Below are 14,128 nucleotides of genomic sequence, written 5' to 3'. Positions count from 1 at the left end.
CAGGCTTTAACAAGTTCTGAAATAACTTTCCCAAGACACAAGATTATTATGAGATCATATAAAGTCTTTACCATAGAGCATAAATAGAAAGGCAAATTCTTACTGAGCTCTACTATTTCTTAAATTTCTGAGCACTTCATTTCCAGATTTTAAGATTTATTACATCTGTTTGGCTTAACATGATTTTCTAGTTTTTATGGTTGGGCGAATGGATGGGGGATGCTTTTGAAGAAAGAACAAAGAAAGTCCTATGTTTATTTTTAAAAGGAAAAGTAAAAATCTGTATTAGGAAAAAGTACTCTCTCTCTCTGATTAGTAATTAACAATGAACTGAAAGGCTGAATACTGAGCATTTTCACTTCATGGTGTTCCATTTTAATTAGGAGCAAGTGGTCAGTGATTTCATCCTTCTGTCAAGGTGAGTAAGAACAAAGAAATACATTATAGCTGCACATAAATGAAAAAAATCATGTCAACCCTTAAGAATGCAATAAACACAGCAGTGGAAACCTGCAAATCAGCAAAGATACCATGACCACAAAAGGCTGTAAATGCAATATAACTAAGGATATTGTATGTTCTACTAAGCATGTCGGACACTGATAAAAATATATTTGGCTCAGTACACCACAGATAGGAATGAAAGCTTTCATAGCTACTCCCAGGTAGCTTTCTTGAAAGAAAACATTTTGGGCTATTTTGAAATAAAGTATTCAAGAGACACCTTCATGTACTGGAGCAAAAGCTACCAACCACATAATACAGTTCATGGAACTAAATCTAACCCAAATCAATGGTTTTTAATTCTGATCCCAATTTGGAAAGGAATCACCCAAAGAGTTGGATTTTTCCCCGTAGATTGCTCCCCTTCCATTTCGAGTCATACAGCCACATACCATATTCCACACTGTAGTGGGTGCTGCCCTATAACAAAAAAATAGCTCCACCAGCAAATTATTCCCTTCTTTCTACTTGAGTTCTGGCATTTGTACTACATTTAATGAAAAAGTATGCAGATACAACCTTGTAAGAAATACAGATTGTTCAAATGTACACAAACTAAAAGAGTCCACTGTGGGAGTCTGCAACAGATAGGCTTTTTCTTCTTTTTCTCTTTTACAAAGCTGACTTCCAATTCATCATTGCCTCTAAGATACATTTTATTAACTCTTCATCAGTCTGATTTTAACTTAATCTAGACAACAATAAAATCCTTGCTTTCAAAATACAGAAATTTTCACAGCACATTTCCATGCAATATAGAAACACCTCTTTCATTTGAGTTAAGTATGTGTTCTCTAAGAGCAGAAAGGACTACTCTGTGACATTTTTTGGTATGGTCATATTGTCTTCCCAACAATACACAAAAGTTTTGATTATCACTGGGGCTTTAAAAAAGGCATTGAAACCTACTCAAATATCTACAAAACTTTCAGCTTTACTTGATGTATTTATTTGTTAAATAGTAACATAAACTCCTTCTATGATAGTCAGTGTTTCCAATTCCATTAAATTTCAGTTTTTGTAACTGGTACTTCACTTGCATAAAATAACTTCCTGTAAAATGCAATTCTCCACTGTAAAAAGACTTCTATTAATCTTAATTATGTTCCGTCACTGAATCAAGTTAGGTAATCTGCTGCTCTTGCAGAGCACTATCCTTTTTAAAGAAAATTATTACTCCCTTTAAATAAAATTATTAGAAAATCCTAAAGAAGGCCAGAAAAAGCCTCAAAGAAGAACTCTGTTGGTATTAGAATAGGAGCTCTTAATTCATGACAGAAAATTACATAGAATGATCTATGAAATCTGTATCTAAGGATTAGGTTTTTAAGAGTGTTTATCATCTTTTTATGTGTAAATTCAATAGGAAATGTGTCTAGTTACTGTATCTTGAGTCACTTATGATGCTTTGGTTGTATATTAGAACATCAAAATCTGCGGATCTGGCAATTTCCCACAACACAGATTTTCCAAAAGACTACTTTTTCAGAAGAAAAGTAAAAGGAAAATATTTCTCAGTTTTCAAGTAGTAAGAGAGCTCCTCGAGTCCCAGCAGTACTTACCAGAGGAAATAATTCTAGCACTCCTATAAAAAATAATTATTTTATTGTATTTATTACATTTCTCTCTATAGAACCCATGATAAAAATAATAAATAAGACTGTTACCCTTGCTAATCAAACATAGTAAAAATATACTGTATATACAAAAAATTGTACTTCACCATCCTTCACTAAGGAGTTCACCATCTAAATAGATTTACTAAGCAAAGAGCAGGGAAGAGCGGTAAAACATAAAAGCATTTACAGCAATGACAACAAATATCATGTGATTAGATGTGATTATTTCTTGGGATATCTAGACTGTACTTCATATAAGCAATTCACAACACACAAGGCGACAAAGAAATTAATACAATAAGGTGATGATCTGAGAAAACAAGAGTTTTCTTTTCATGAAGTTTTGTTTCCAAAATGGAAATAAATACTGTAGACATTGGAACTACCACACTAAAAAGTCTGATGAGACAAACACAGTAATACTACATAAAGACCCTCAGTGGTATAACCAAGGACTGCAATTGATATCATGTGGCTTGCTATTAAGTAAATTAAATGGCTTTATTACTATAAAATAAAAAGGGGATTTTATTTTAAGCATAAATATTATAACTTCTTGAAAGACTATCTCAATTCAATTATTTTTCCCATATTATTTGCAAATAATCTACTAATTCAGCAAATTTATCACACTGTAAAATATTTGCAATAAAAAATATTCTGAATAAATGTATGGGTAACATAAAACATAACAAGTAGCCTCCAACACTTATATTTAGACATGTGCCTGAATATCTGCTAATCCTGGAAATATACATACATAACTGCTGAACTGCTCTTATGCACCATAGGGTAAATTCTAGGTTTTTAAAAATGGGTACATGTCTAGGTACTTTTCTAATGACAATCATATTTAGATAGTACTATTTATATTGTGGGGTTTTTTTATATAGAATCCTGTAAAATTTATGAGCCACAGGTCTAAAAATAAAGACTTAATCATTATGACAATAATTCTGACTATGTCTGTGCAATCAAGTAACATCAATTGCAGTTAGGTTTGTTTTTCCCTATACAGCCTCTGAAAAAAAGCTTTCAGGTGAAAAACAAGCCCTTCTTTATGTACAGACCTTCATAAGATTCTATCTCCTTGTCTCCATTGTCTACGGAAAGTCACAAAAACGAAACAAACAAACAAACAAAAAAAAGGAATCAAAGCACAGGGGTTAAAAACAACAGAAGTTTTTAAAAATAGATAATACACATGTTAAGAAGGATTTTAAAAAATGAGTGTATATGGCCATTTAGACTGATTTTGCACAGCACATCTAGTTACTAGAAAGAGAAGGGTGAAAACGTATTTGCTGTCAAAAATGTGTTTATATACCTCTGTTTCTAAACATTTCGAAAAATACCTCCATCAGCCAGTGTTTTTAATAGACATTAAAGATAAGCACAATTACTGTACCTGTAAATGTCAATCACGAGATATCTGACATTTCTTATTTTAAAGATCATTACCTGTCTTCCTGCTCTTCCTGGTTCAAGATGCAGAGGTTTTATATTAGCAATCTGTAATACACTCCATGTCAGCCCACAAGGGATCAACTAGGTTCCTAACTCCCAAAAGAGGCAGAATTTTGTCACTAGACAACATACTAAAGATAATTTCCTGTGCCTGTTGAAGTCAATGACAAAACACCTACTGAGTTCAAAAGGAACAGGATCATGCTAATAGTCCACCTTGTTTCGTGTGCATTATACTGCTGCATATTCATGTCAGCCAAAAGTATTGTAGATATTAAAAATAAAACAAAAGAAAATGCAGTACAAAATGCAACACCATTACCAAATCCCAGCACTGTATGTAAAAACTCAAGATATTTCAACTGTAATGGCAAAAGAAAAAGAAAAAATATAATTGACCTCCACGAGCAATTTGATAATGCCATTAGGGAGAAAACCATCTACTTACTTCTCTCCAATGTCCCCTTTGGTGGGAGCTGCGGTAACTGCCTGCCCCTTCGCCCTACTACTGGAGTACTTGATGGACTTGTCTGGACAGACCCAGTTCGAGGATGTGACCTATGAGACATATCAAAACAAATCACAGCCATTAAATGACAAATTCATTCTTAAATATCAAGAACTGATAACATGACTAAGTAGACTTTACATCATTTGGGACTCTTGCAGTCCCAGAGGAAAACTATTACCTAATTTCAGAAAAAGACCTGATTAAAAAGAGAAATCTCTCTATTAAAAGGAAGCCAAATTAAGGTTCAGGATGCTTCCATAAACTTCTTCCATAAGATGCTTTTTCACGCAGTCAAAGCAGAAAATGTTTTGTGTTCATATTCATGTGCATATGGATACAATAGCCACGTACACATAAATTTATTCACAAGTCAAATTCAATTATCTTTACTCAGCTTGTATTTTCTTAAATTACCTTTGAGTTTCAGTGAGATTACATGAATTTCTCTAAACAGAGTAATGAACTGAGGAAAGACAATGATATTTGACTCAATTCTCACTGGACATTTGATGATACTAACTCTAACTTTCAGAAAACAAAAGAATGTATTCTGCAGTTCTAAAATAAAGCAAGGCTTTGCTGAACATGATCTAGACCAAAATGTACTCATCTTTTTATAGTATTATGTTTGCTTAAGCTAAGAATAATGCATAGAAAGCCTCAAAATATAAATCAGGGGTACTCAAACAGGAACAGTACAGACTATGGCACAGTAAAATGTAGTCAGAGAAAATGGTTAAAATGATAAGTAATAGACAAAGTTAGTACAGTGCATTTAAAGAAACTTTTTTTTACAAAAAAATAGTTTCATTTGATGTTATGATGGTTGTTCCATAAGCAATGTCTGATGAACACAAATAATTTCTCATTCTGTAAGAGAAGAATATGATGGTTATGACGTGCTTTATGTGGAAACCATCCAGGATTCCTGACAAATGAGAAATCATAAACAAACATAGTTAAATACTGTTAGCAAGCAAATTGCAATGGCAGCCACACCATTATATCCAGAGTAGAATATAAATAGTGTGTTCACACTGAAAGGGTTAGTATCTATTGCTGCTAGTGATCAGCTAAGGATGAGGCGATACCAATTAGCTACTGGGAAAATAAAATGGTGAGCTGGTGGGGCAGAAGGGGTTTAGTCTGATTGATTTGTCTGTTTCACCTCGGTAAGGCAGGTGAAGGAGGGGCAGATCTTCCAGTCATTAATGAAGGCATCGACCTGATGAGGTTTGAGTCAGGACGCTCTGTGGATCGGGAGCGGGAGTTGGTCCGCTCTAGCACAGGATGTTGCTCTGTTGATCTGGATCTTTGATATGGCTGTCTATCTGCTGCTTCACAATTCCTGTAATGTTAGTCAAAAAGCAGCTCAGTTGAACTTTGACTTTTCTATTAATTATAAAATATGCTGCATGATACTGGTTTGGAGCAAATCATTTTATGGTAAACATTTTTAGAGGGAATAAACTTTCTGAGATCACTTCTTGATAATATACAGGTTTTTTACACGTATGATTTGACTTGCTCCATACTCTTGATAAATGGGCTGAAATGTTTCCAATGTCTAGTAATGACTATCCATGCAATAGTCTGTTTCCTGAAAATTTTTGGGTTAAAATATTGTTATTTTGTCTATTAATATATCAACCTGGGAATAAAAGAGTAGCTGACATATTACTAAGTCTTAATAGAGCTAAGAACTCCTTAATTGTGCAGTTTAATTGTGCATTATTCTTCATAAAAATAGATTTTTACAGATTTTTTACAGATTGCATTCTCTCAAGAGGTAGCACTCTTGTTCGTAGGAAAGTCCACAATCTAGATTTTACAATTACCATGTAGTACTGTTAACTGTTATTAGACTTTGGTATAGTTTCTGTTATACATAGAGTAGGCTTTAGTGATAGATTCATATTTGGTGCTCAGACTGCAATCAGATGAAAATGTACATCATTAGTACTCATGGAGGTTCCAACAACTTGAAAAAAATTGGTTTGCAATTAAAAAATTCTTTTAACCCACAGCCCGTGGAACTGCACCAAAATAGCAATGGAAAAAGTTATTGTTAGAGATGTAACAGGAAGAAATTAGACTGAGTCAAAGAGATTTTCTTGATCAAGCACTGCTATTCTCTACTATCTTAGGCAATTAATCAGGCCATTACTTTCAGAAATTAATCAAGCCCCACCTTTTTTCCCAATGTATCTGGTCTGTTTACAAGGAGTAATATTTCCTAGAAGTATCTTCAAATGCACTAAATCAAGGCAATGTAAAAAGTAAAATCCATACCCTAATGGAGCTGTTTATTAAAATCACACTCCTCCCAGCTCTCCTTGAGTAACTGAACAGATACAAAATACAAATGGGGAATGTGTACCCTTCAGGACTTTTCCTTGAGCGAAGTCATGCATTTTACAATGAAATCAGTTAATACAATGAGTGGCTTGATGGTGATTAAGTGTAATAAGAAGTCAATTTTTAAATTAGTATTAAAAAGGATAGAGACATACCACAGACTTATTATGAAGACTTTTGTGTTAGTGACAGCATTTTATTTCTAAAAGCATTGAAAAAGAATATAGTGGCTGACTTTGCTGAATGCATTTATAAAACATTTATTGAAAGCAGTCTGTTCAGGCCTTCCATGAGGTCGTAATTGGACTCCTAGAGCAGGACTTGCCACAGACAAATTCAGAATAATACCATACATCATGAACCTACATCTATAAGCTCCTAATAAGCAAACACACCACAGTGAGACACATAAATGGTAATTATAAGCTGAGGCACTAAAGATTGTAAGAAAAGTACAATGAGCCTGGCACAAAACCACAAGATTACCTCACTTCTTCTTCTATCAGTTCTGTTTCTGAATGGGAAGCTTCATCAGCAAAAACATCCACTGTCTCGCTTCTTTTACATTGTTGATAGACAGAGAAACACGACCTTAGCTTTGATAGGAATACTGTTTAATTTAAGTAACTGTTTAAGAGAGGTTTCAGTTTTATGAAAGGTGAGAAAAATGTCACCCATCTGCATGATGGCAAGAAATGATATAGAATACATTCTTTGACTATGGGAATAAATTCTGAGAAAAAAATCCTGCTAAATTCAACAAAATTACAAAAAATAACAGTATTTTAGATCCAGATCTTGAAAAACCCTTTTAGACACCCTTATCTTGTCTATCCCCGTATTTGAGAATATTAATGAGCTCACAGAGACTTTTTTGGGTCTGTCAGCATTTCTCCTCTCAGTGAGTAGAGGACTGCTGGAGCATCCAGCAGCAGGGACTGGGCAATATGGTAAGGGTATCATCACTCCATATTCTATTTCTCTCTCCTTCCAACAGCCAGTAGGACACACAAAGGAACAGGTGAGTGGCAACCACATGCTTCTCATGAAGACTTCATGAGAAGTTAAGGCTCCCATTTTTTGCTCTTAAGGCCTCATTCTCTTCAGCTCCATAGGTGTAGAAAGTAGTTTTTAGGATATTAGGGGTCTGACCTGATTAGGAGGAAGGCATTTTTACCATTGGGATCAATACTAATGGCTTAGTGGGCAGGTTTTGTGCTCTGCAGAACATCATGCAGCAACTGTATCTAACCACTATGCTAACAGATAAAGGCCTCAAAAATTTCTCAGTACTCAGTAGCTAATATACAGTTTGCTACAATCTCAAGTGGGCATTTCCTTCAAGTGGAAAACAATGAGGAGTTCCCTGAAGTGAAGGAGAAGGTGGATTTTGGCAGTAAACCTTTGAAGCTGTGGCAATGCTGTTAGGTAGACTGAAGGATTTGAAGACTAAGCTGAGTCCTGAGGTTAAACTGATTGTCATCCTCAGGTTCCAGGCTACAGGCTCCAGTCCTCTCTCAATAACCATTACAACATATGGGGGGGTATTTCAAGGGGACAGTCTTCCACTTAAGAGCTTCACTTTGTGGTTTTACATCACAGAGATGAAAAGAGCAATTCAAAATACATTTTTACCCTCTGTTCTTCATCCTCACTTATTCTTTACCCTTTTAACAGTAAACACACATACTAGATAACCCCAGTCTTCAGCAACTGTCCCTTTTATAGGAAAACACTCATTCCAAGTACCTGCTTGTGCAGCAAAACCCCTTCCTTACCACTCCATACAATTATGTATGAATATCAAAATGCAGACATAATTATGGAAGTTAAATTAAAAATGGAATTCTCTAACTTTTCAGATATCATTCTTAAAGACTTATGCTTACAAATTATCTAGATGAAACTCTCTTCTTTTCTCATTACAAATGAATTACTGATTTTTAAAGAGGGAAATATGGTAGTCTTAGTTCAACTATTCAACATCCATAGAATATTTTAATGTACACTAGCACTGTTCACCTTTGCTAACAGACTTTTCATAATGAAAATACAGTTATTGAAAAGACAATTATGAAAATACAAATAATGACCTTCTCCATCTAGTACTGCCTATTGTAGCACCCTTCTACTTTTGCTTGGGGAGACAGGCGTGGTAGATGGCTAATCTCCTGGCCAAAGTCTGCAAGACTTGTAAGCATAACTCTCCCTGATCCTGAGAAAAAGGTACAGCAGATTTTGCTTGTAAACCAAACAAGCCGATAGCTATGAGACTGTTTGAGCTCTCTGTAAGTCACTACACAGAAAGCTCTGTGAGTATTCACAGTCCAACATCTTATTCCAAACCCATCAAGCATTAGAAGTATAATCTAATATCATTTAGGTACCACAGTAAACTCTACTTGCTGTAGTACCTAACCAAAGGTGCTACCAAATTTTATTTTATACACTGATTTATCTCCATTTATATATATATATGTACCGCAAATTTCAAACGTGAACTCTTTTCCCAATGCAATAAATAAGACTTTCTGATTTTTAATTTTTCAGATTTTTTGCTTTCCTTAACAAATAAAAAGATTTTTCAACAAATTATTATAGTCATTGGTCTAAACATGGATAGAGAAAGCTTTATAGAAGATTAACATTTTTCAACAGTGAGCAATTGTAACAGCTTACATAACAAATAGAACTTTTTTTCCCCTAAAATTACTGCAAACAGTTTATTTAAAAATCTATGTTAAATTCTTTTACTCTGTACAAATGATGAGATCATGCCAATCACCATTTTAGCATTAGGTTTTGCTTGTAACAAAAACCTGAAGAAATAAAAATAGAATTGCTGTAGGATTACAGTACACTACAATTAATTTCCTATGAATCTTTTTCATCTAGAAACACTGAACAGAACAAGAAAAATACAACAACACACTTTCTACGTATCATAATTTCAAACTTCAGCTAATATACAATGGCAATACCTGTCAGTGTCTGTGGATGGCTGCTGGATTTCAATCCTTGGACATATTATTCTTCTACTAGCTATAGGAACTTTGCTGTTTAGTCACAGACACAAGATCCTCTGTTAGCATAACATAGATAAGCATGTCTACAAACAAATGAAATTTCTAGTACCAAAAAACTTAAATTTGAGTCACAAATATTGCAATAGAAAATGAGAAAGAGCAGTACACTGTGAAATCTCTAGAAAAACTGGTGACAGGATATCTCAGCAAGTAACTCATCTATACTCATAAAGGAACTTAATATAAAATTATGTGCTGCTATAGTTTTTAAAAGACAGGAACATAAAACTTTTAGGTACTGTGGATTTAAAAAAAAGCAAAGCAAGATATTTTGGTTACTGTAATATTCTATAGTGGTTTTTATATATGTGTATATATATACATATATATATATATATATATACACACACACATACACCCATGCACTGATATGACTAATCACATGCATATTACCCTGTGGTATATGTGGTAACTACCAATATATTTCCATGCCAGTGACAGGCATAATTAAACTGTAACATGCCAGAGTCTGAACTATTCTATCTCACTCTGAACTATTTTATCTCTAAGCAGACAAAGCAGGGACTTCTGCTATGGTCCCAGGCAGGTTGTGCTCCACACTCCTGTGTTCTGCTGCAGCTACAGAAATGCAATTGCTCACAGCTTGCTCAGGTACCTGGACATGGCACTGCAGTCACTTTGGCAACTGTTGTCAACATAGATAACCATGCTAACACATGGCATGGTACAATTATAAAAATGCTTAAGGAAAGCATATATATCTATACCTGTTGAGTTTTACTCTCCAAAATATGTGTCATCATTGATATATTTGCTGAGGAATAGCGAAGTCATGCCTCACACAGGGAGTTGGAACAGACAATCTTTTATCCAACTCAAATGATTTTATGACTCTGTGGATGCAGTTAGAGCTTTATACAAGCTATTACAATCAAATATCAATAAAACCAAAAAGTAATGTAGCTCCTGGAACAATTAAGACTGAAATGAGGAGCATTTCACATAATTTTTATCTGTAAAATATTGTAGTGCTTTTAATTTATTGCTTTTGGTACTTGCAATGAACCTTTTCACTTACATAGCCAGTTACTTTTTTCTAACTTTCAACATCTTTAACACAGACCCTTAACTGACACATATAAAAGAATCACCCTGCAGGAATACACATCTCTGTGTTCATGAGATGACTCATTGAAGATCATGATAAAGCTGATTAGCATTCAAAAGCTGGGAATTCAAAATTCTCAAAGATGAGAGCTGAAATCCTCTCATCTCCTTCACCGCAGCTCAGTTTTATAACTGAGTCTACTGCAGTGACTTTCTCCAGATAATAATCTAAACTTCCATTAAAGTACTGGAAATATTCCAAAATATAACACTTTCAGCTTTATATTATAAATATATTCCACAGTTTTTCCCATTTCGGAACACAATACTTCACCCACTCAGCTTGAATATTATACCATAATGTATGAGCAAAACCAGGAACATGCCTGGGTTTTAATTAACATGTGTCTCATGACTGAAGTACAGTGGTATATAGGACAATGTATAGAGAATCTTGAGAGAGAATCAATGAAAAGAAGAATTTCCTATTAGAGCTTGAATGTTCAAATGCAGATCAGCAGAGCATCAAGACTAAAGACTAATGAATCAAAGTAATTACAGCCTTAAAACTAAACATGTACTTAAATACACCTTTCAAAGTGCAGTATTAAATACAAAATATGAAATGTATTTGGTTCTTGATGGATTTTGTGGGATTTTTTTCCTCAGATCTTAAATATTACTTTATTTCTATGTGGCACATATACATACTTGGCTTTTTCTTTTTCAGTGGCATTTTTAAAAACCAATAATATGGCAGATGTTTAAACAGTAAATTACCACAACCAGAGTTGTAACTATGCAGTTTTTGTGTATACATACTACAGCTACATGTTTATCCTCTTCTCAACATTTGGCAACAGACCTGTAATTCTGACCTCTCTGACATCAAGAGTTTTGTCTCTTGATGAAACCAGGATTTCAATCAGATCATTCGAACAGGAGCAAGTATGTAAAACTTTCTTATCTTTTAAGTTCTTAAATTATGAATGAGCAAAATAGCATTTAATTTCTCTTAAAGGCATTCTCTAAATGCATTGATCTGTACAGAATCAGATCCATTTCAGCAGTCTTTATTCTATTAAAGTGCTTTTTATGCCTGATGTTTTACCTAAAAGTCATAATGGTTCACAACAAATGATTTTATCTTTTTTTTTTCTTTTGCCAAACATTACTGGAGCTAAAGTTAAATGGAGACAGAGAGTAGTAACAAGTTTCTTTTTCATGTTAAAAATCTATTTTTAGATATTTACTTATGTTAGCATCTATTCAGGACTAAAAGTAAGAAAAGAGAAGTAAGCCACAACTATTTCATGTGACTATCAGAAGCAAATGCTTTAGTTCCACCAAGCAGTTTCCAGCCGTCTTTAAATGCTGCTCATTTTCAAAATGCCTGTGCAGTTTCCAGGATGAAGTAATAACTATGGTCCTTGCTGTACACTTAAAAATGAAGAGTCAATGAACAGTGGCACTGTGGTTCAAAGACCTACAGAAGATACATGTTCTAAAGTCTCTGCAACTGCACTAATGTTTAGCCAAAGACCCTCACACATCTCTCCTCTCTAAAGAGAGAAGTCCACATTAAAACACTGATGGATTCATTCTGGGTTTTGTCAGATTTTTTCAACTTCAATTTAACAGTCTCTTATGTTCTCTGTTCACATTCACAAAGAAAGGAAGTAAAAAAACTCCAAAATTCTTGCAAGCGCAGTAAGAAAATGAGGGGGAAGTCAACCAACTAAAAGCAAGGAAATTTTTTGTGCTTTCTTTATTAGAAGCCAGCTACCACTGGGAAGAACTAAAGACTGTAAGGTACACAGCACTTTGCATGGGTTATGCATCAATCACAATGGAAAACAGTCAGACAGATAGAACTGGGATTATTTCTAAGAGTAAAAAAAAGTATAACATCTCAAAGACACCTTCCTCAACACTGCAAATGTAGGCAGGTATCACTAAAAAAGCCTCTTTTCATTAAAGCAGCCCTGAACAGTGAGAACATGTTTTAAAAATAGTTCCAACATAATTAATGTTCTTTTTCTATTTGTAACTGAATAAAAGTTTAATCTTGGAAAAAAGACTAGAACATAAGTGCCTTAGTTCTGAGTCAAGAAAGAAAGATATCAAGAAAAATACATTTATTAGGAATAAATTTGGTACAATTATAAATGAACTCTTATTATAAAGATCCCGAACACATTTTAGTTTTATCTGTAACACCACACACTTTACTTACCCATATTTTTCAGCTGAACCATTGACTATATCATCTGCCCATGAACTTGCACCATTGTACCACCTTTATAATGCAGTTAAAATAAAGAAGTGTTATTAAAAAATGATGTATTACTATTAGCATTCTAATTCATGTGACATGACCATTTCTCAACAAAATGGGAAAATTTCCAAATGTTTTCAATTAATTTTGTACATTTCATATTTTTTTCAGGTATAAAGAAAACTAACTTTTCCAAAACCAAACATGAAGAAAATTATTGGGCTTTGTTCCTTATACAATCACTATATTTCACCTCTAGTCTTTTCAGCAGTTAAGCTATAAATTTCAGTTCCATAAAGACTGATTGATCCCTTATCTTTTTGTACCTAAATGTCTTCGTGTTTTCAATGGCTATTGAGCTCGTGGAACAACAAAAAAGTAATTTTGGAGAGAAAAGATTAAACAAAAATAATATAATATGCATTAATAGTTTTAAATATTGCTTTTAACTTCAAATACATGACCTTTCCAATTGTAATCTTTTTCTTTTGCATTTGATAGGGTACTTGGTCTCTCACAGGTATGTAAGAAGCAGAAGAAAATTCACTTCACTGATCAAACAATGAAAACAAATTAAATTTTATAGTGGCATTGTCCTTTCAGGTATTGAATACAGGATGCCCAAGCATTAGCAGCATCACTTCAGCAAATCTGCTGAAGACAACAAAAAACACATATAGAAATATTTATCTTAAGAAAAACTAATGAGAAAATAAAGAATGGGACAAAAAAAGCTCCTTTAAGAAATCAGGGGACAAACTGCTTATGTGCCACTACTCCAGTATATTAAAAATAGATACAAATCATCCACCATTTGGTTAAGGAGTTTCAGCTAAATCTCTGGGGTTTTACACTTTCAGGATTTTGCTAGGGTAAAGCCAGGGAATGCATATGTTGTCTCTGTTCAAGGATTTTGACATGACGGTTAGTGAGAAGACAGGGATTATCAGAAAATGTCAAGAGACCACTATATTATCAATTTGGACCAAAAAAAATATTTCTATGTATTTAAAACATTAGCCATAGGCTAAAGGAAAAACTTTTTAATGGATTGATGGATTGAATACACCAATCCAATAATTTTCATGAATCTGTTCCTGAGAATCACAGCAGTATTTTTTGCTTGTCTGCCTTTTCTCCAGATTCTTATGCTGCAGAATCTGAGGGTTCGCAGCATGTTTACAAGCTTAATAACCCCACATCTCCTGGACATTACGTTGAGGGAAGACCATATGGG

At 34.0% G+C, this 14,128-nt stretch overlaps 1 protein-coding gene across 20 annotated transcripts in view; it reads right to left on the bottom strand.

The window, feature by feature from the left end:
* Positions 1 to 14,128, bottom strand: part of RIMS2 (regulating synaptic membrane exocytosis 2) — a 453,372-nt gene that overhangs the window by 128,836 nt on the left and 310,408 nt on the right. For 13 of the 20 annotated variants that reach the window (XM_066334680.1, XM_066334562.1, XM_066334568.1 and 10 more), the window contains 2 exons: positions 5,270 to 5,449; positions 4,039 to 4,148 (listed from right to left, as the gene is read on the bottom strand). In XM_066334680.1, coding sequence (XP_066190777.1) covers positions 4,039 to 4,148; positions 5,270 to 5,449 — 290 coding nt within the window. Of the gene's footprint in view, positions 1 to 3,193; positions 3,227 to 4,038; positions 4,149 to 5,269; positions 5,450 to 14,128 lie in introns of all 20 variants that reach the window. The other 7 variants (XM_066334670.1, XM_066334584.1, XM_066334577.1 and 4 more) reach the window with 3 other exon arrangements.

The sequence above is a fragment of the Sylvia atricapilla genome, chromosome 1 (genome assembly GCF_009819655.1).
Source record: "Sylvia atricapilla isolate bSylAtr1 chromosome 1, bSylAtr1.pri, whole genome shotgun sequence".
NCBI lineage: Eukaryota > Metazoa > Chordata > Aves > Passeriformes > Sylviidae > Sylvia > Sylvia atricapilla.
This window is presented reverse-complemented; position numbering and strand designations above follow the sequence as displayed.